General features: G+C 45.1%; 1 protein-coding gene across 1 annotated transcript in view; it reads right to left on the reverse strand.

Moving 5' to 3' along the window:
* Window positions 1-3,194: 3,194 nt before the first annotated feature.
* XKR6 (XK related 6) overlaps window positions 3,195-23,443 on the reverse strand; it is a 153,017-nt gene continuing 132,768 nt past the window's right edge. Inside the window, exon 3 of the mRNA XM_040550635.1 lies at window positions 3,195-6,044. Within this exon, the coding sequence (XP_040406569.1) occupies window positions 5,080-6,044 (965 nt within the window). The 3' untranslated portion in view covers window positions 3,195-5,079. The remainder of the gene's footprint in view (window positions 6,045-23,443) is intronic.

Raw genomic sequence — 23,443 nt, forward strand, 5'->3', positions numbered from 1 at the left:
GAGGAGCAGGGATAAATTGTGAAGTGAATCTTGTGTGTATGAAAATATAGCTGAAGGGCAAGGGACGATTGCTCTCTGAAAGTCAATAGCACCACTCCCCTCGTGAGCACCATCAGCCAGATTTTAGCAGCCCACTGACTAAAGCTTGAAAGTAATTTTGTCCCATTTCATCTAGTCAGCTTTAAATACAAATACATGCAAATGGCTACTGATTTTTGGCAGGTGCAGAAAAGGACAGGATGAAGCAGACAATTAGCTCCCATCCAAAACACTGAAAAATATATATTTATTCTTGAAATCGGTGGCTTACTTGCACTTTCCACTGGCAATTGCACCGCATTGGCTCCTCTTCTCCCGTCCAGGTTGGATGTGCTTTGGATGGAAAACATCTCATGTGGGTGGCAAAGCATGACAAGGGCATGGTCAGGGACATTGTAATTCTTGTATTTCCGTTGTTGACTTGGTCTGGTCTGAACCATTCATGCCTCCACATTAACTGCCTGCAGATGTATAACACTCCCAAACTAAGCATGCCAGCCATCTGACATGGATGGCAGGAGGGAGGGATGGGTTGACATCAGCACAATATAAGTGATGCTGTTTGCAAAAGAAAAAAAGCTCAGCAAAAAGAACGCAGAGAACTAAAAATACTTTGTCCATTGAACTGGGCAGAAAATAGAAGTATGCCAGGCCAGAGCTGATGTACTCCACCAAATCCTGAATCCCGGTCTGTTGCATACAGATAAATCTTTATTAGCAAAATAAGCACTGCCAGGATCCATTCTGGCCATGAAGCCAACTGTGCTGGCCACGTCCGTACTACTAAACTTCACCCCAAAACAGAGCGGCCGCATCCAAGCTGCCAGCTGGGGATGGTCTTTGGCAAGTGTCAGTGCCTGTGCAAGCTGTGCCCAAGCCCAGGGCTTGCTGGAGTGGGTCAAAACCATGCCAGGGAGGGTTTGAGCACTTTAACAGCGGGGGTGGTGGAGCCCTTGTGCCCTGGTTTGCGCTGGCATGGCGTGGGTGGCTGATTTAGATGTTCCCAGGGTGAATTCGGCAGCACAAACATCCCAGAGAAGTCGCCCGCTGAGCTTGTGATGTGAATAATTATGGCCTCAACCTTCTCCATGACAGTTCAAAAAACCCCTCATGCAGTATCTTCTGGCAAGAAGGTGGGACATGACATAACAAACCTACCAGAGAGAAGGCAGGGAGTTAAAAACCCAGTGCAACCAAAGCAAGTGACTGACCACCCTGCCAGAGTGCAAAAAAACCAAACTGACCCCACAGGCAAAAAAAAAAAAAAAAAAAAAAGTAAAAAAAGAAAGGAAAAAAAAAGGCAAGGACAAGACTCTCAGCATTGGGATTGCTATGAATAACGAGCTGGGGGCAGTTTTGCTCCCCATGCTTTTGGCTTGGCAAAAGGCGCTTTTTGGCAGATAATCTCTAGAGGAAATGGTCACCACCCCAAACCGAACACCATGGACTCGCTGGCTGTGGTGGCAGAGCTTTATGTTAAGGCTGTATTGAAGTCTTTCAGAGGGAAATAGTTCTCCAGGTTTGGGACAGGCCCTCACTGGAAATCTTTTGCTAAATCAAGATGCCAGCGAGGACGAGTAGCAGAGGCAGAAAGTTTATGTGACACGGAAAATGAAACAGTCTTAACACACGGAGGAGGTACCTGCCTTCGTTGTCATCCGTACTACGAGCCAGGAAGAAGGAGGACTTCGGAGCAGAGATGTGTCAAGCCCTTAGTCAAGCTGGTTTGGCTGTGAGAAATTAGCACTGCGTTGAGAGGTAAGGTCACTTCTAGAGTGTTTTGCCCCTCCGCTCCTGTGGTGGGAGAGGACGGCTGTCAGTGTGGTGCTGTGGAGCGAGGGTCCCGTTCCTGAGGGGAGGCAGGCTGCAGATGCTCACGAGAAGGTCAGGCAGCGCTGAAGGGTCTCCTCCTCGACTCCCAGTGAGAGTTGCCTTGGCTCATTGACTCATTTCACTGTCCTGGTCCAAAGAGGCAGGTCTGGCTGTTCAGGAGGCTCACATCTCCAAACCAGACTTCTTGGTTGACGCACTCATGGAAGGGGACCTTCTCCTGGTGCTCTTTGAAATGAGGATGCCATCTTCTGGAGGAAATGTCCCCAAGGAACAGTGCAGTGGTTGGCCCATCCATTCCTTTCTCATGCTTTTGCCAATGAAAAGTTGGTTGTGTAGATGAGACCTCTTCATGGAAGGACTAAAGAGAGTCTTTACGCAGGGTGTGAGGCTCAGGGGAGCAGATCAGAGTAAATGTACGTCAGCATGAAGGGTGAATCCTTGCAGAAAAAGAACCAAGTGAAGTCTTGGGAGGAGAAATACAGGCTGGTTGCCAGAGGATGGCCACCCTTGTCTTTGTATGACAGTGGTGCAAAATTGCTCAGCAGCTGAGGATGGCAAGTTCACTTCACAAATTACCTCTTTTGATGGAGACAGCATACTGATTAGGGAAGGAACAGGGCGACATGTTAATAGGACACTTGAGAGGGGACTGGTTAAGGGACACAGACAACAGAGAAAGGAAATGAAAGCTTTTCACAAATATGCATAGGTGCATATACGGATATATGTGTGCACAATAAACAAGGGATTGGGAATTTAGGTAGGGGATGACGAGATGAAACACCTCCCTTTGCCTGAAAATGTGACCATCGTGTTGGTTGTAAACAGAGCCCAGAAACATTTGCCTGAAATGGAGTTTGACTGGGAATTACAGTACCAGTGACAATTTGGCTTTTTATAAACTTTGCCGTGTGTCTATAGTTTGGCGTGAATGAGTCCTGCCCTTCTTAAAAGGGACAGACACAAGTTAAAAGTTTTCTTTACATAACAAAATGACACAACTGAAAAAAAATCTACATTTTTCTCAGAACACTGCAAAGGATTACTGATTGAAAAAAAAATGTTTCTCTTCAGGTATATTCAGGCGAAGAAAGCATTCAGCTTCGTTAAACTGTTATATAAAATTTGTACTAGTTTCTTTAAATGCTATTATAATTAAAAACAACTGATTCATCAAATTAAAAAAAATCATAATCATAATTAAAAAATATCCCCCCATGCTGACCTTTTCAGAATAGGTCAGCATGGGAGTTTTGCACCCTAGACAGTTACAGTTTTTCTGGAATAAAAAATTGCAATTACACACAGAAAATACTACAGTATTCACTTAAAAATATCATTTTTGTTGTTGTTGTTTTTCCCCTCCAAAGCAGAGGGACGGTGGGATTGAAAAGATGCCCTGAAATGGGAATATTCCTTTAAAGGAGCAATACTCTTGAAAAGGAAAAGGGTGTTAGATAGACACAACCCTGTGATTTAACTCGAAACAGAGATTCCAGCACAGAAACAGAAGTCGAGAGATGCGAATGTTCAGACAGCGAGCGGGTTATTTGGAAATGTCAAGACAACCACGCGACCCTTGGCAGGCGACCGTCTACGCTTTGCCATTATCGGAGGTGGCAGAATCTCCTTGCGGTGAGAAGGCTAAGCTAAATCACGATGCTCTCGCTATGCTCTTGAATTTCCTGTGGTGTTCTTTCTTGCCATGTACTTACAGTCGAGGGTGACACGAGACAGTTTATCAGCAGTTCCCCACATGTACCGAGTTGAAGAATTCTCAGCTAAATCACAACAACAACATCAACAAAAATACAAAGCACCAAATCATCTCAAGACGTTGAGTCAGTTTACAGGTTATTACCGTTTGAAGAAGTTTGTTGTTTTTTTTTTATGTTGTTGTTTGTTTGTGGTTTTTTTTTTTTTAATCCCGATTTTCAGATTTTGTTTTCCTTAAAAAACAAAACAAAACAAAACAAAAAATCAAAACCCAAAAACCCAAAAATGAAACGAAGGATGCTTTACAATCACTTTAAGGCTCGCACTGAATGAGACGTGACAGGTCTTACACGAGATTACAAATAATACATGTATGCCTTTCACAGCCTTAAAATGATACAGTAGGTCAAATTATTTTGCCAGTCACTGATCAAGTATTGTGCCTTTAAATTGACTCGCTTTTTGCTACTATGCTGAGTTTTATTATTACTGAAATAGTTATTAGATATGTGTAAATGTACTTTAGTATAGCATTTTTGGTATATAATTTCAACGTTTGCAGATTTCTTATTTTCCAGAAATCAACGTGGCAGGCCTCATTCTGGGCTCAGGCGGTTGTTATTTACTCCACCGAAGCCAGTGGTGCTTATGCATGTGCAATTGTTCAAAAACAAGATCAGATACTGCATTGCCATATTAATCCCGTGCAAACCGACCATAACGCATGGCCCGTTTACACGAGGAAAAGGGCTACACAGTGGGACCACATTTATAACGTGACTTGGTCAAGGTGCGCAGGCTTGGCCAAATGGTGTTATAAATGCACTGCCAAACAGAGTTACAGACCTGATATTGTCTTTCAGCCTTTTGAAAAATCAAACTCCAATGGGGGTAGCTTTGCTTTCTTATCTTTAGACATTTGTTTTTTTAATGCTAAATCCAATAAGATCAATGTGATATTTTTTCATACATTTCACTCTTTTTTATTGTTGTTATTATTATTATTATTATTATTATTATTATTATTAATTTTAAGGTTTGTATTTCAGTTGTGTTTTTTTCTTTTTCCTGGCATATAATCATCAAAGAGTTTTGCATGAGAAAGGTGACAGTACTTAATGAAACTCAGCACCTAAGGGCATAAGGCAGTTGTAGGTTTGTTTGTTTGTTTTTTTATTTTTCAATCAGCACCAATCCCATAAATAATGTTCTACACTTGGTGTACGGTATAAAACTGATGTGGAGATGCCTCCTTCTCCACCTGTGAATCCTAGGTGTGGAAGTTGAAATACTGTTTCTTGTGTGTAAAAAACAAAAGAAAAGTTTTTCTTTTTGTTTTTACTTACAAAACATAGAGAATATCTTTTTTTTTTTTTTTATACATACAGCAACCAGAAAGAAAGCTTATCTGAAGGTTTGTGTTTGTTTCATGATCTGTGTTTACCGTAAACAAAAATAAGGTCCCCTCTTTTACTTTTGCTTTAAGGAGCTTTAAAGTGAAGATTCATATTGTAGCAACTCATATAAGAGAGGTCCATCTCTATACCTAATACCTACAGCTGTGGGGGTGACATACTGGAGGATGTTGATAGTTCTTCTTAACCTCCTGTCTACAAAATGAGCATCCCATGCAGGATATCTCTTTCTCGGGATGTCAATCTTAATGAGAGGCCCCTCGGGGGGGTAGGGTCGCCCAGATGGAGTAGATGGTACCATTGCTCTCACCTGGAAAACGGGCAAGCAAGTGTCAGCTGTGAGTTCCTCCTGTTGCTCCGTGACCGCTCTGGTGGGCGTAGCCTGGGCCCCCCGGTACCCAGGGGTTTGGGGTGCCATGGGCTCAACATCAGGGGGCAAAGGAATGCCCCAGAGCAGCTCGGCGCAACAGGAGCTGGCAAAGATCTTAGCTCTTGGCCCCATGGGATGCAGCACACCATAATATAACAGCATCAAAGCTATCCCAGCAGCAAAGCTAAGAAAGACACAACACAGTGCTGGCACGGCATATGAGTCAGTAGTGTCAGGATCTCTGTAAAAATACCAAAGGAGCGTCAAGGTAGCATTCTCCGTCAGGACTACCGTGTAATACGCAAACATTCTGTATCGAGTCCGCCCTTCCTTGACATTAAACCAGCAGAAAATGTACACAATCCCTACCACCATGTTGAAGAGGATCTCCTCCCACTTAGACATGCAGAAATCTGTCCCACCATGGATGATCCAGAAAGCCATGGCACACCAATGGACCACTACAAAGATCCCAAAGTAGAGCTGGAAGATGGAAGCAAAGAGAGCAAAAGAAATAACTCGGGATGAGATGGTGAAGAGGCGCCAGAAGAGATGGATGAGGGCCCCTCTGTAGCTCATACTCTTCTTGTCGTCCCTAGAGTCCCGAAGAAGCTTGTGATAGGAGGCTAGCACCCAAGCCAGGGACATCAGGGAGGCCACAGAGGACACACCTGCCGGAAGACACACAGATCCACTGAGTTAGACAGGAGGATTGGTTGAAAACATCATCTGCTCACTAAATTATTGCATCTGGGGCAGGCTCAGTAGCCCAAAGGTTCAACACACGTCAGGTAGTCCTTACAGTCTGGAGGAGAGAAATACAGAAATATCAGTGTGGGAATTGTAATCAATGCTGCATTCATGAGTTCTCTGACGCAGCACATTATGCTTATATTCACGAGCTCTGGGTTCTACCACCCCACCCCAGATCTTCTCTTCCTACTGTAAACAGCCTCTGTCCTCATCCTGATTTGAGAATTTGAAATCCAGATTCCATCTAAAGGTTGCAGACCCAGTATGAAGGTCTCTTTCTGTAGAAAAGGTTCTTGGAGCGCACCATTGGAAAAGCAGGGCAACTATATTCCTTTTATGTCTTCTTTATTCTAAAATACTTTCATACCAGCTGCATTCACATTGACTTTACTTGATTCTGCCTTGATCAGGAATCCCTGTTTGCATTTACCCTTGGGAAAAATAGGCAGTTGTTCAGTTTTGTTATCACCCTGTGGTCACACGCAGAGGAATATCTAGATGCCATCAAGACTCATAGGTATCCCCCAAATAGTCCCAAAACACAGGACATGATCCCTCCCCTGCCCTGTTTTCAGGATAGATGAAAGAACTCTACTGTGGGTAGCTTGTCTCCAGCCTGGTCTCCAGAATGAACCTGGGACCGACACTGAAGTCATGTCTCCAGCCTTGTCTCCTTCTGCCTCTTGTGGAACCCCCTGGAGGAACCTTGGACCTGTTCCATCCCCTTGCCTTGCCTGGGATTGCTAATGGACCTGTTACCAGAACCTGGCTCTGCCCAGTGCTCTTGAACCCTGTGGGACTGATCCCACCAGTGAGGACATTGCCTATGTTGGGGTCACCCTTGGTTCCTGGCTCATGCCCCTGCACCCTGGCATGGGACAGCCACATCATAATATTCCAAAGAGGATGGATCTTATTTCACATTACAACCAACACAAACTATTTTTTTCCAATGGATAAAATAGTGCCCCATCATACTCCAGGACCTTGATAATCTTTTAAAAGTACATTAACATTGATTATTGCAAGGGTGAATTGAACAACTCATTGAGCAAACCATCATAATAAAAATTAATAGACAGATTCCTCAAAAAAAAGAAAAGGGCCACTGGCATCACATTCCTTTGCTCCCACTGCAGTTCACTGGACAACTGCTCTGCTGGTGAGGAAACAGATAATGGACTAAGATACATGTTTGAGAAGCAAAATAATTTGGTAGTCCTAGTTTGATTGGGGTTTTGCCAAAGATTTCTCTGGGAGCATCACCTATAAAATCTAAAGGAAAAACACGAATGGTCTCACGCAAAACAAACAACAACAAACGCCCCTCCATCTCAGATGCGTAACAGACTGGCAAATAGCTCCAGCTATATTTTCCTTTAAGAAAACCCAAGCAACAGCTTGCTGCAGCTACTCAGGGTTAAAAGGCTAAAATGTTTGAACAGCTTAAATTACTTCTCCTGTTTCCTTCTCACTTTTACCTCTGCCCACAAGGGCCTGGCTCCCATGGCGACAGGAAATAGATCTGTTAGCTCTTTAGACACCACTCCTGAGACTTTATCTTCTTCTCTTTGAGGATCCCACCCCACAGCATGGTGGGGTTAGATTTCCACCCCTCCAGCCTTGCTCTGTCTGGAGGAGGGGTGCTGGACAAGGTGACCGGGAAAGGCGTCAGGCCTCCATCTCTGCCCCTCACTGAAATTCTCCAAAGGCCCACCAAAACCATGGCTTTCCACCAGTTCCCAAGTCTGTCGTTGAATATTTTGGCTTTGGGCTGACACAACTACATTAGCACTTCAGAATTCAAAAATGCAAAACACAAACCAGGCCTTGGATCAGAGCCCTTATCAAAGAGGGAAGCTTTAGGGCAGCAACCTGAGGAAAACCACAACTGGCCTACAACTGTTGATAAGAAACACTTGCATATAGGACTTGTGGGGATGGATGGAAACTTCTGAAAAGTGTATAGCCTTAGCCCTAAATAAATGCAGATTAGCTTTATTTTTTGCCTGCCTGCTTTTTAAAGGTACCTTATAATTTTAATGGATGTGATTAACAGTTTTTGAAGCCTCGGCAATGTCACAAATTTTTAAGGTAATTCCCACTATGTTAAGTATCACTTGCAGCAATCCTTCTACCTATTCCATTTAAAAACTTTCCATGATTAACAGAAAAGAAAAAAATCATGTATTGGCTTATTTTAGTGCTGTTATACTAGAAACATATACAGCATTAGATGTACCTGTATACTGAAACTCAAGCAGCGCCAACCCACAAGAGACAGATGTGTCACTCTGGCTTAAAATATTTCTGTTGGGTTCATTTATTCTAGCATAGAGAGAGGAATAAAATACACCAGAAACAAAAACCCAGTATACACATAAAGGCTTTTCCCACTGTAATGCTTTCAGTGCACAAACCTACACTAATCACAGTCTTTGCTGTAATTTGCACGGAGCTGGCTGAGGGTACGTGTTGAGTCACTCTCATTGCATGGTACCATGCCTGCTGCTAGTCATCTGAACATCTCCTCGAGCTGACAGAGAGAGGCAGACACCCCCAGAAAGTGATTCACCCTGTCCTAAGATCCGTGTGTGGGACAGGGGGGTTGACTCATGCTCCCAAAGTGTCTGCCTCCATCCCTTCACAGGGGAGTGCGGGGACTTGTGAACGCCAGCAGTCAGGTGGGATGAGTCTTAACCTTACAAAACAGTTTGTTGCCTCCTCATTTGCACTCAGGTCTCTGTGTGAGTGTGAAGTATCTCTAGACATTTTGACATATTCCCGCCATTATTTAAAAATTCATGACTCTGTGTTGAATGCAGTTTTGGGCTGGGTGTCAAAGGGGTACAATCAGTAGGCGGACATCAACTGGAACCATGGAGCAATATGAAGATTTCTCCAGTACTGCTCACAGAGTTGCCACAGAAATTATTCCCTGGATGTTTCACACAGACGTAAATGACAAAGCATACCTTGGCTTTTGTCATGTTGGCCATGAGTTTCTCATTTGCATCTTTCCCTGTTGCTTCTAGCCTCTGAATTCTTCAGACAATGTACAGTTTTCACATACTCTGGGTTAAACTGTTCCTTACTGTTCCACTTCTCCCAGGCCTTATTTCTGAACAGCTATAGAGATCTCTCCAATTATAACTGGAACAAAAAGTCCTGGAAAGTTGGATCACATGGGAAATATTTTTTTATTTTTATTTTTATTTTTGCACATGGTAACTGACGCACCTTCATCCAAGCACGAGTGGGCTTCAACTCCCTTCCAAGCTTTGTTTATCAAATCAAGGTTGGGGTTGGTTTGAAACTGAAGTCATTACAAAAAGCCCACTCCCACTCCACCCCCTCTGTGCTTAGTCTTGGGAGTAGAAAATACCTGCCATGGTCTGCTGAGCCTGTGTGAGCCTGTGTGGGCCAGGACATCACCTTCCAGCTGGAAGCCCTATGGCTGCACCTGCCCATAACAATTCAGGGTGGCACAAGCTGTTGTTATCTTTAACCCCTCTGTACCAGGCCATACAACAGTCCTTGAACTCCCGCTATCACCTGCTAGGAAGCAGTGGGTGACTCACAGGCTGTAGTCAGCACCCTTGAGGAGTCAAGCCCATGTGCCTTGAATGACACATCACAAAAATTAGTTCCCCAGATCCCTTTAGTAACGTGCCCCAAAGTCCTTACGGTGAGACATCTCCTATCCTACATTCAGCACAGTGAGGTAAAGCTGTAAAATGTCACCACCTGACAGATTAAGCACCAAGATTTGAAGTATTTACTCAAGATCTCATATAAAATCCATGCTAAAGCAGGGAATACATCTCCTTCACATCACAGCGCACCTTGCTATGGCATTTCAGATAGGATTCATCTCCTACTGCAGAGACCCATCGTGAGGTGCTATGCCTGAGTGATGTCTCTAACTTTACTTAGTGGAGAATTAGGGCTATGTGCAACCATCACAGACAGGATTCCAGCACAATTTGAGATGCTCTAGGCTATTCAAGACGCCCCTGTGGAGTAAGCTGATACGACAAACATGCATACAGAAAGCAACAACATTTGGGGGCTGAGGTTGGAGTGAGGCTGGGCACTCAGGGTATCCCAAATGATGCTAGACTTACTTTGAGTACCACCTCTTACTTTGAGTACCCTGTGCAGTTTTGGGTACCACAGTATAAGATAAAACTATTAGAGAATGTCCAAAGGAGGGCTACAAAGATGGTGACGGGTCTGGAGGGAATGGCGTGTGAGGAGCAGCTTAGGTGCCTGGGTTTGTTCAGCCCAGAGCAGAGCAGGCTGAGGGGAGGCCTCATGGCGGCCTGCAGCTCCCTCACGAGGGGAGCAGAGGGGCAGGCTCTGAGCTCTGCTCTCTGGGGACAGCGACAGGACCCGAGGGAATGGCATGGAGCTGGGACAGGGGAGGGTCAGGCTGGGTGTGAGGGAAAGGTTCTGCACCCAGAGGTGGCTGGGCACTGGGACAGGGCAGTGGTCACGGCACCGAGCTGCTGGAGTTTAAGAAGCATTTGGATAATGCTCTCAAACACATGGTCTGATTTTGGGTGGTCCTGTGTGGAGCCAGGATTTGGACACAGTGGTCCTTGTGGGGCCTTTCCAAGTCAGGATATTCTATTATTCTATGATGAAAGCCAACCAAAACGGTTCCTTACTTATTATAGCCAGTGGAGCCAGAGCTGTATGAAAAAAGGTCAGTGTCTAGACCTTGAGGCTATATTGCCTACATCTCCATTGATCACAAGGGGAGCTTGGATACCCCCATCACATGGAGGCACCTCCATCAGTGACACCTTTGTTAAGGTGTCTGAATCTGGAACTCACCCATCATCTTGAACTGCCATGATGCTTACTTCTACTTAGGTAGATAATGACAGGACGAAAGGGAACAGTTTTAAAGTAAAAGAGAGAAGATTTAGATTTGATGTTAGGAGAAAATTCTTCACTCAGAGGGTGGTGAGGCACTGGAACAGGTTGCCCAGAGAAGCTGTGGATGCCCCATCCCTGGAGGTGCTCAAGGCTAGTCTAGACGAGGCCCTGGGTAACCTGATCTAGTGGGTGGCATCCCGGCCCATGGCAGGGCGTTGGAACTGGGTAATCTTTTAGATCCCTTCTAACCCGAGCCATTCTATGAATCTATGATTCTATGATTCTACGATTCTTGCCTTAGTAATTCTGCCTTTCTCAGGGGGACCTAATGAACAGTCCTAAGTGGACTGTTTAACACAAGCTGCATGGAGATTGAACAACAATAAATGTTGAAATGAGAAAGCAGCAGGAAATAAGACATCTGTATAAAACACTAAATTTTCTGAGAAAAGTGTTGGACCAAGAAATAGAGTCTCTGAGGAAAGGAAACAAGAACCATTTTTTGGCATCATGAAAACATGAGTGGACTAGAGTATAATGTTGGTAGAGATCCGATACCAGGGGAGAGGAGCATGAATGATTCTGAATACAAAGAAAGGTCCTGGAGCCTCACTGAAGCTCACAAAGGCAGACTGAATTTTAGGCTTTAGTTCCTACTGATGGCCCAGAAAAAGAAAAGGTCACCTCAGAAATGTAATGAAGCTCTCTGAAAAATCAACATCCATGAGAGACTCAAACCCACGACTCCCCTTAAATTGCCACTTCTGTTTTCAAAGCCCGTGTCCACGCAGGAACAAAAACAGTGCATGGAAAGCCATACCAGACTACCTGGACTGTTAACATTATGCAATTACACATGGCTTTACAGTTACTCTAATAAAAGCTGTAGACAAATCACAAAAAAAAATTTAAAATGAACAATACATCCATTTTTCCCTTACTCACAGCACTGTTCTACTGAAGGGAGAGGGTTTTCACTAGAGGCATGTACAGTTTCCATAATGAATCCAGATGCAGGTTATTTGCTGTAAGTAATCTAAATTCACTTACCATAGCATATTCCCAAGTATTTACTGTGGTACCTGTCCCTTTAAAGCTGAAAATGATGCTTAAATGGTGCTCTATTTCTTTTTTGACATCAATTCTCCTGAAGACTCTCTTAAAAAATGGGAATATACCAACATTTCTTTCTGGTGAGCTGGATAGCAAGTACGGCAAGTATTCAGCGTGACATGAACCCTTCCATCAACCCCTGTGTGAAGGAAGCACTTGCTTAATGCCGAGTGCTACATCTCAGTTCCTCCCCATCACTCACTGGCTGCTCAGGCTCCGTGCTGTGAGTCCTGTTATCATGTTTTCCCCTTTGGGTGGCACATCCCTTCCTCAAGCTCAGCGTGAATCTAGGAACAGGTTTTTGTTTTGATGCATGCATTTCTGAACAAAAGAGATCGAGCCAGATTCTGCTCATGTAACAACATTGCTTAAGAGTTGCTCTCCCTTACTTTTTAATCTTTTATTTGCACCAGAGTAAGAGGTCAGAATCAGACCCCAGACGCATTTTATTTGTTCCTGTTTAGTCTGATGCTTGATCTTTTTTTTTTTTTTTCCTTTTAGGGGAAACAATAACTTTTGTTTTCTTCCCTCATTCTTCCTCTTTTTGTTTTTCACTTTCTACATGGATAAATACGGATCATTACCAGAAAATAAATACTAAAGACTGTTTTGGATTAATTTTCCTCATAGAATTTCAGAACACTTCCTTAACCAGTATATTGGGTTTATGTGGCAAGTGTTTGGTAGCCGGGGGGCTGCAGGGGTGGCCTCTGTGAGAAGAACCCAGGAGCTTCCCCATATTAGGTAAGGGCCAGCTCCAGCTGGCTCCAAAAGGGACCTGCTGCTGGCCACAGCCAAACCATAAGCTATGCTGGGTGTGCCTCTGCAAGAGCAAATTTAAGAAATGAAAAAAAAAAAACAAAACCTGCTGCACAACAGCAGCTGCAGAGAACCAGCCTTGCAGCCCCCAAGGCCAGTGCAGCAGGAGGGCAGAAGGTGCTCCAGGCACGAAGCAGAAGTTCCCCTGCAGCCTGTGGAGAGGTCCCTGGTGGAGCAGGCTGTCCCCCTGAAGCCCATGGGTCCCACATGGAGCAGATCTCCACGCTGCAGCCCGTGGAGAGGAGCCCACACAGGAGCAGGGGGTCTGAGGGGAGCTACCGCCAGTGGGGGACCTGTGCTGGAGCAGTTTGCTCCTGGGGGATGGACCCTGTATGGGTATGGACCCATATTGGGGCAGATGTGGTCTCCATCTGTCATGGCAGTCTGACACCACACTGGGGTCTGCCTTTGGACACAGGACTGCCAGTTTACCTCTGCACTCTACACAGAGCTGGAGTGACCAGGAATGAGAAAAGAAAGCTTGACACTGGGAAGAGATGTGACTTGAACATTGGGTTTTCCACTGTCTGCTTTTCCATTTTACATCAGATGAACATCTACATTCCTGAACCTTGTAATGCTACAGGAAGAAAGTCCATACCAAGATAACTTCAGAATAACTTGCTCACATGAAGAGTTGCCTTCCAAACCCTGCCAGTTAACAGCTGGCTCGTGTCCTGAAGAGTGAATGCTTCCTAAAACCTTTTCTTTTCACATAATTCAGATGTCCTCACTGACCCCAGAAACGTTGGATCCCTTTTTAGTTTCCCCCCAAGTCTTCACCTAAACACTGACTTGAGGAACCAAGCTCCATGGGTTCACTGTGGACTGTGCGTCAAAGGGCTTGCTTTTTTCCCCTTTCATCCTGCTGCCTTTCAGCTCTCTTGAATGCTCCTTTTCTGTACTGCCAGAAGAGGTGATTGGCCACGTTCTTCATTCTTCATCTGATCTGTGCTCTCGTTATCTCGGCTGCCTCTGTCATGTCTCCTCCTATTCATCTCTGTGAACACAGGAGCTGCCAAACTGGCTCAGGCCCTGAGGCCATCCAGTGTTGTGTCTTCTCGTGGATGCAGGCCAGCAACTGATCCTTCTGCAGGAGGCACGAGCACCCTAGGCCAAGCAGAAATGGGATAATCTGCTCTCCATTTTGGAATATACTTGAATACCCTTGGCAAAGTGTTAATCCTGTTGAAAATGTTGGCTATCATCTACCATGTAAGGACTGGCAAGCCTTCTCCCATTTTTAAAACACTCTTAACGAAGATCTTCCTTGCATCATACGCCTCAGGGTTTATCCCACCCTAGGAGAGCTGTCTGAGACAAGGGATGAGTTGCCTCTAGAAATGCCACTCTGTCTTTCCATTGACTCTCCCTTGAGTGTGGATGATGAAACCGAAATGACAAAGTAAGCAGAAGTGAGCGAGATGAAAAGTATCCTGGATAACAGTGGTTTGGCATCTACCAAATGCCCACCAGTGCTCAGAGGAAAGCCCTGAGTTCCATCAAGAGAGAGCAGAAAGGAGGGTTGGGGAAACCTGCTCCTGGCTCCAAGATGGGCAGAGCAGCTGGCCTTGGCTTCTGCAGAGGAGAAGCTGCCAAATCCAACAGAACATGGGGAAATTCAGGTGACACAATATTATGATTTTATACCACTGAAGGCCAAGCAGGAAAACCAATCCTCCAACACCTTCCTGATGAGAGCAGATGCTACAACCAAACAGAAGGCATTTTCAAGTTGCATTTCCCTGAACAGCCATCACAGTTATCATGAACTTCAAAAGCAAAAAGCAAAAACAAAAACAATATCTCACTTCTACATCAACGAGAAGAAAGCTCATCTCGACAGGCATGCATTGCCTCTTTCCCTAGGATGCTGACCACAGGAACCTCAGTTTTTACCTATTTATGTAGGCAAGAAAGCTGCTGACACCCATTTCACAGCTGAAAAATTTCTGTTACCACTCAGATGAAATCTCCATCCTTGTATATGCACAGATTTTTCAAACAAGTCTCACCTCACTTAGTTAACCAGGGTCTTTGATCCTGTACAGTGGATCATTCCTTTTGGGAATGGTCCCTGGCCTACCTGAACTCATTTTCCTATGCCTGAGAAAGTTTTAGGAAAGGACTAGCTGGCCAAAACTGTATCAGGGACCACACTAACACTACGAGTTTAGCACCAGTGTTTAGGCTCCAGTTGGGCTTGTATTACAGGTACAGATGTAATTTGTGCACAGTCCTCTGCCTATGACACACATGGTCATATAATCCCTTTCATCACTTAAAAAATAATGTGGAAGACCTGGGGTTCAACTCTGGAGCCAGAGGTTCTCATATTATCAAATCTTCCAGGCTGAGCTTTTCAGCAAAGTAAATTATCCCAGGTGTCTGTTGTGTCCAGACTGCTCTGGGGAGCCCAGGAATGGCAGCTAGAGCTTAAGTAAGGCCTAATGCAGATGTGTAGACAGTTTTATGACAGCCAAATATTATTTCGGCACTATAGGTTAATTCTGGTCTCAAAAGATACATCTGTGAAAAATGCCAGCATGACTCTTGCTATAGCTAGATGAGCAAACCTGCCTAATGGAGGAAAGCTATCTTCTGAAGGTCCATCCAGCGACCAGAGTCTCTGATCAGTGTCTAATGGTGGAGTTAATGGAAATTAACTGCAAAATCATACATTTTAGGGGGCTCAATGCATGGCAGGAGTGTAAGACCACTCAGGAATCTGGGGGGAGTTTGGCGAATTGTTTCAGCCCAAATGAAGCTGGAGGCAATCATGGAGTGCAGGAGAGGGGGAGACATACAGCAAGAAAAGAATAATTCTGGGCTAATTCTGCACTGTTAATATGCTGGGTGAGCAGCAGCCAGGATTTCCTGGGCACAGTTAAGGTTGTTTGTAAATAGAGCATGAGAACTCTTATACATGTCTATTTTTGTCAAAGGCTGTATGAATTGCCACTCTATTTAGAGCAGGATACCCTCCACACAGTTATTGCTGTCATTATAAAGACTTCAGATAAATTCTGTCAAATTCAATTCTGTTCTGTTAAGTGCTGTCTGAGAATCACACTGAAAAACAAAACAAAACAAAACAAACAAACTAAAAACCCCAACCACAACACCCCAAACCAACAAACACCTGAATCCCCATAAGTGAACAGCCACAGGTAAGAGGACTTGAAGTTTTTTAGGAGACCCCAAGGGATTTCACTTGAAATGCTCCATCAGGATGCCCTGGCAACACCTCCAGCAAGAACAGGATACTAATCTATGCATGCAGACCAAAATGACTCTTTGTAGGCAATGTTATAGGGCAGTAGGTTCTATCACAGAAACCTGGTTCAACCTGGAGCACAACCAGCAAAGAAGTGCCAAAGTCATCTGTACAGACTTCCTTTGCTTTTTCTTATTGTACTTTCTGTTTCTCTCTTTATCTCTTCTGATCTCAGAAATTAGAGTAGCTTGAATAGAGCCTTCTATCTAGATGGTCATCAGCCAAGCTCTGCTGAGGCCCAGAGGCATCCAGATCCTACTGGGTACCTGAGATGGGAGAAAAGTCAGCTTATGCTCCTTTAGAGTTTACGTGGGGAGCTAAGTACCACCATTGGCATGGATCTACCACCAGTCTCTAGGGACTAAAGAAGCCCCAGTATGACTGTGCTGCTCCTGTAGCTTCTTGGTTAGATGTGCAGAGTTGAGTGGCCATTCATTGGTGAGATCTAGCTTTTTTTCCCTCTGCTGTTCAGAATAACCTTTCCCAGAACAACAGTAAGGAAAAAATATAACTTTTTTTGATGATTATTTTAACTGGGATACATAAGACTTTCTCAGATTCTTCAGTATTTTGAGTATCTTCACAGAATCCAGCAGAATTCTGTTTTACACTCTGCAGCGATCAGGAAAAGCCTTCCATACTGAGATTTTTCAGACCTAACAATATCCGAACTCTGCTGATAGGAATATTTAGAAGAGAAGCACACCTTACAAGGCTACTGGAATGAACTGGAATGGGAAGAACTTTGCTAGGGAAAACCACACCTGGTTTGATTTAAAATAAAATCTTTTCCCATCCATTTCTATGTTCTGAGTAGGGATAGTTGGCATGAAACAACACAACTCTTACCACAAACACATACATTATTGCATTTCAATACTGTGCATTTGACATTTACTACCATCATCTTTCACCTGACATTCTTCCTTCATTCAGATGAGAACAACAGCCATTGAGAAGAAATTAATTCTGCCCAGGACAAGTTGAAAGGATGTTGAAATCTTGCAGGTGGGACTAGAATACTGTGAAAAATCAGGAGCACATCAGCACTGTGAAGGAAAGCCCTAGAAGTTCTGCTGTCCATTTCTGGAAGTAACTTCAAGAATCTATTTTTCCTTGGCACAGATCTGGGGTAGCTTTTGAGCCTGGAGATCATTAACTGAGCAAAGCCTAATTCTGTTCACTGCTACGTCCCTGTCATTATTCTGTTTTAGCTTCCAAAACAGGGTGGCCTGCTCCAGGCTGCTCATTGGGAACAGTCCTTGGCCTGTGCTAATGCCTGCTGCAAGCCAGGGAATTGTTTGGGTTGGTGCAAGTTGCTGTGGGCTACAACTGTGCCAGGGACTGGGCTGCTAACTGAAGCACATGGGTGACCGAGATCTAGTGGCTGTGCTCATGTTCTGGTGTGTTTCGGGTTATTAGCATGGATGAAACTCAGCAGACTCATCATTGTATTGGGGAAGCAAGATCTTCTGCCAGGGCTTAGTGAAGGCACTTCCTGCTATAAATGCAGCTCCCACGGCCAGTTCCTTGGAGATGAGGCAATGTCAAGGCAATGCTTCAAAAAATATGAGACGGTACGAAACGTGGATCCTACAAACCTCCTCTGGTTTATACTTAGGCCTGGACACAGACAGTTTGCAGGCCACTAGAGAAAAAGCTTTACCCCCATCCTGGGATGAGTAGTTTTTGATCTGAGGAGGGGGCAAGAAGGAAATCCAGCTCGGTTCACGCTCACTGGCCAAGGTAAGAGGTCTTCATTCAGTGTTTAGAGGAGATGTGTACGGAGCGTACACCTTGCTCACCTTCTGGCTTATAAATCTTTGTTGTTGTGTAGGGGCTGCTGGTGGAATTATCCCCATGTAACTGTAGGTGAGGGGAATCGTTTCCTGAAAAGAAGGAGCATCTCAACCCTTCTGGAGAGTACACAGGGCTGGCATCAGGAAAGTGAGTCTGGCAGAGCATTTCTGTGAGGGGGAGTGACAAAGTGACAAAAACGGATGTGGTGCAGCTGGTGCCGTCTCGCAGAGGGGTAGTTGCAGGCACTAGGGACACCAAATCCCAAGAATAACAGCAGAAACCCATTTCTTCCTCCTCTTCCCATGCTCTATGCACTCTGAAAATGTCTGAGCGATGTGTATCAGACCAGAAACCAATGACATGCCAGCACCCACCAGTTAAATCATATTCAGGTTGGTTTGTCTCTGCTGGGACTTTTTATCTTCATAGAAGTTCATGTTCATACAAGATGGAGAGCAAGACTGTCTCTTCAACGTGTTAATGAATATCAGGTGGAGATCAAAGCATGCATCTGGCCCCCTACTGCAAACGTCTGTTTGCACCTTTGGGTATTTCAGATGGGGGCTTCTGTGACAGGGAAGTGGCTGTGCCTGGTGGACTTCCTCCGTCAGTGAGCCTCCGTGGAAGATGTGATCGTACTGAGGGCACTAAGAGTATGAGGTCAGTCAGATGCCACTTAGGACAAAAGTCATTGCAGGAAGAGATTTCCACTGACTCAGTAAATCTGCTGCACTCCCAGATTCGGGGCTGTCACCCTGAACTAATCAGATAAAACAACTGATAGTTTCTGAAATAAAGATGTCCTTTCCTTCAGCACTCAGCAGTTCTGAGCCAGTGGTGTCAACCTGAGCTGCTCCATCTATCTCAGCAGTAGGAACAAGGAGAAGTCCCTGCCTAGTTCTTGCCTTGCATCTTCCTAGGGTTTTTTGCACATCTCAATGGGTAGCTGCTCTCTGTTCATCCAGAGTTATCGTGGTTTCATGGATGCCTGAGGTGAACCCCAGAGTTGCACACTAGAGCAACCTGAAGATGGAAAGAGTTGAATTTCCATATAACTTACTAGCGAATTGTGCAGGAGTGTGCAGCCACCTCCTCCTATGCTCTAATCATGAATTTGTTACAACGGATACATCTCCAGGAAAGTCTGCAGCATAAAATTACCTGAAAGGGCCTTAATTTCCTGCCTGAAACCTGTTTGGCATGAATTTGCTCCCTAGGACTGTAAAGATCCAACCCCCCAGGACCTTAAGCTAATCAAACCTCTCTCTCCATGCCTCAGTTTCCCAGCTGGCCTGCAGCTCCAGGAACAACATGATCTAATGCTTGTGTAGTGCTCTGAGGATGTAATACCCCCCTGGTGATTACCACAGTCTACAAAGCCTAAAATTGGCAGCACTGGATGCCTGCCAGTGCTGTCCCGTGAATGGTGACTCATCTTCACTGGCTGTGGCATGTCATATGCCTGACGGTGGCACGTGATAGGGAACAGAAGGTTTTTTTGTTTTTTTTTTTTTAATAGCACTCCAAAATAACAGAGCGAGAACTATGGCAAGGTGGTGGACGGAGAAGCTGCAGGTGGGGATGGGAGAAGGGAGAAGGATGACATCTCTCGCTGGGCTTGCTCCAAAGCCCGTTGGGGAAAAAAAAAAAAAAAAAAAAAAGCTGTCACTGGCTTCGGGGGCTCTTGGACCCAGTCCTTCCCCACCACGCTGGGACAATACGGCTGATGGTAGGGCAAGCTTCCCCCACGCCGCTCACTGCCAGTGTGCCTTGGGCTTGGCCGGCTCTCAGCACACCAGAGCAAGACATCCTCCGTGCCTATTGCCAACTGTGGAGATGGCTTTTTGATGCTGCTGGGAACTGGCCCGGCACCAGCGACTCGTTTCAAGCAGGGCACCAAATTGCTATCTGTCATCCGGCTTTGGTGAGAGGGAGGGGAAGGCAGGAACAGAGCCATATGCCCCAGTCTGGCAAAGCACCTGAGTCATATGAGTGGCCTCCTGAGCGAGCTGCTTATGGGTTTGGAGCTATCCGGGTGTCTCCTTGGTTTGCTGACGAACTTTTAAGGGGAAATCATGGTTGAATCAGAGAAAGCTTCAGTGGAGATTGCTCTGCTTCCTCTCTGCCAAGTTCCTTCAGCAAGCACACAACTGGTGGAGTCCTTTTCCCTTGCCCACATGGCAACGAGCAACTGCTTTTCTGCTCACCCCTCTTCTGTCATAAGGAATTAGGGCTGCATGATGGATGTTTCCTACTTCTTTTAGTCCCTAAGGAATGACAAGAGAAGGAGAATATATCTCCAACTTCACAGCCGAAAGTTTTAGTGCTTTTTTTTTTTTTTCCCCTGTGAGCTGTCACACAGCCCAAGCCAAAGCCTGGTAGTCTGATCCTGGTAGACCTTCCCTCCATCCCATCTCCTGTTATCTAGAATTCTATGAGGCAAAGTTTTTTTAGGCATACATTTCTATTGCTGGATCTTAAGAAAAAGAGATCAGTAAGGGAGGAGGATTTCTGCTTGTGGAGGAAAAGGACTTTACTTAGGCCTGCATTGATGTCTCATCCATCCCAAATAGAAGGTGTACATGACATAGAAGGTGTACATGAAGGTGTACTTTGGGCACACAGTCCTCTGGAATCTAATGTCTGTGTAGAAAGAGTGAACCATGGCTTATTTGTAATGAGCCATAATTTATATTTATAATCTTATAACTTTGGTTATGGGACTGCATAAATGGAGACAATTTTGCAGAGTGAGGTCACAGAGATTTGAACTTGGGTGTTTGGATTCACATTTTAAGCTTTGTTGGAATACATATATTGTTACACCCAAACTGAAAAAACACCCATAGAAACCAGGCTGTGGCACCCCACATACACTTCTACACACACTTTTCCATTCTGCACAGCATCTCCCACCCATAGCCCTCTGTGGCTGCATCTCTACTGAGAACCAAACATTTGCAGGGACCGTTCTCCAGTCCTGTGCCCATCAGGCACACCCTGGCCCTGTTCCCCATGTTTTGCCATCCAAAGGTGTCCACATCCAAACTGTCTGTCAGAAATGGTCCCTGTCATGTGCTCACTCCCGAGCAGTCCTTGGGGATTATCAGGCTCAGAGTTGGCTGGTCCAAGCCCAAACCATGTCAGGGCCATGCTGTGCAATGGACATACCCGCTTGGCCCACTAACTTAGAGTGCTCCTTCAGGGCTAGCAGTGCTACTCACAGGATGGACTTTCAAACTGAGTGAGGCTCAGTGGAGATTTGGCAGTTTTAACCTCTGTTAAGGCCAGGTCAGTGTTGATCACATTGGAAAATTACATCCGTGGGAAGCTGAAGGTTGAAGGCTCCCTTTCTACTTTCCCCAGCTAAGAAGGTTACTTTGATCTTTGGGGCCTGAGTGGGAACAGGACTGACTAAGAAGTAATCCATTAATTTGTTGTCTTTGAGACATCGCCTTGTTTTTAAATCTCAAACCATTCCTCAACAAATCCTGGTGCCTTGGGATGTATTTCCTATCCTGTGAATAGATCTAACAGGACATTTCTGACTGTATGTACTTCACAGCATATCTATTATTCACAGCTTATTATTGGTCAACTATCAGCCTGTCATCAGGGGAAATTAATTGAGAAATTTATCTCCACGTTAGACTTAACTCATTATCACCCACACGGGATGCCTCTCACTTAGGTGCAGTGGTGTTTAACTTGAGGTTGATTCATCCCAAACCCACTCAGCTCAGTCATGAATGCCTTCTCTGGACAGTGGGAACAATTGCTAACCACTTGTCCTCCAATGCCCTTCCCTCCAACTCCCCGCAAAAGCAGTCGACTTTCTGAACTGAGTTACAGGGAAAAGCATCTTGGAATGTTCCTGCAACAAAGGACAAGCCCTGATCATTAATGGCCTCTGGACATGGTAGAGGAAGAGTGAGGAGATGATAAAACAGATATAGGGCTTTGCTTTGGGAGGAGCAACAAGATTTGGCGATGTCTTTTGCAAACTCCACCGTGATAACTCTGCAGCCAACACACATCTGCAGCTGAGATGTCTAAAATCCCTTTCGGTGCCTGACTTTTATCACTTTTCTTAAATGAGCAACCTCTCAGACAGGCTGAAGCTAATGTTGCTTTTTTTTAAATATATGAGCGGCTTCAGACTACTTATTGCAGACTGCAGAGAGTGCAGACACCTCACAAAACCCCAGAGACTTCAACAGGACTTTGCATAATGAAGGCTTACGTTGAAAATCTGACTCAGATCAACAGCAGGGCTGTGGAGGAGACAGCACAGCACTGGTGGATCGACAGTCCTTTTTGGGGGGAGAAGCCCAGCACTGAATACTGCAGCCTCACGCAGGCAAATTCCCAGAAAAAGCATTGCATAAAGCATTCATGACATGAGTGGAAGAACATTAGAGGTTCGGCTAAATCTCATTATGTCTTTAAGTAGCCACATGAAAAAAAAAATTAAGTGAAAGGAAACCTCCTTAAGAGGAGATTTATGCTGAAAAACTGGAATCCCTCTTACCTCACTAACTGCCTAGAATTGGGGTGTCTCCTTTAAGCTGGTCGTGTATGCTCCTTTCCATTCAGCGCAGGAGAGCAGGCACCTCTGAAGGGTGAAGCGGGCTAAGGATGGTTAATTCTGCAAGAAGTGAGGTGGATTATCCCCAAGGAGCGATTATCAATTAAGAAATAAAGGTTTGGATTTGTGGGCTTTTTTTTGTGTGTGTTAATATTGTTTCCTTCCCTAAATGGAAGGAATTTCCTTCCCTGGCTCGTATAAGAAGTAGTGTGGCCAGCAGGTCTAGGGAGGTGATTGTCCCCCTGTACTCGGCTCTGGTGAGGCCACACCTCGAGTACTGTCTTCAGCTTTGGGCCCCTCGCTACAAGAAGGACATGGAGGTGCTTGAGAGAGTCCAGAGAAGGGCAACGAAGCTGGTGAGGGGTCTGGAGAACAAGTCTTACGAGGAGCGGCTGAGGGAACTGGGGTTGTTTAGCCTGGAGAAGAGGAGGCTCAGGGGAGACCTCATCGCTCTCTATAGGTACTTTAAAGGAGGCTGTAGAGAGGTGGGGGTTGGTCTATTCTCCCACGTGCCTGGTGGCAGGACGAGGGGGAATGGGCTAAAGTTGCGCCAGGGGAGGTTTAGGTTGGATATTAGGAAGAACTTCTTTACTGAAAGGGTTGTTAGGCATTGGAATGGACTGCCCAGGGAAGTGGTTGAGTCACCATCCCTGGAGGTCTTTAAAAGATGTGTAGATGTAGTCCTTAGTGATATGGTTTAGTGGAGGTCTTGTTAGTGTTAGGACAGAGGTTGGACTAGATGATCTTGGAGGTCTCTTCCAACCTAGACGATTCTGTGATTCTGTGATTCTGTGAAATGCACTGTGCAATTTATAACTAAGGTAAATCAGGGA

The sequence above is a fragment of the Cygnus olor genome, chromosome 3 (genome assembly GCF_009769625.2).
Source record: "Cygnus olor isolate bCygOlo1 chromosome 3, bCygOlo1.pri.v2, whole genome shotgun sequence".
NCBI classification, from domain to species: Eukaryota; Metazoa; Chordata; class Aves; order Anseriformes; family Anatidae; genus Cygnus; species Cygnus olor.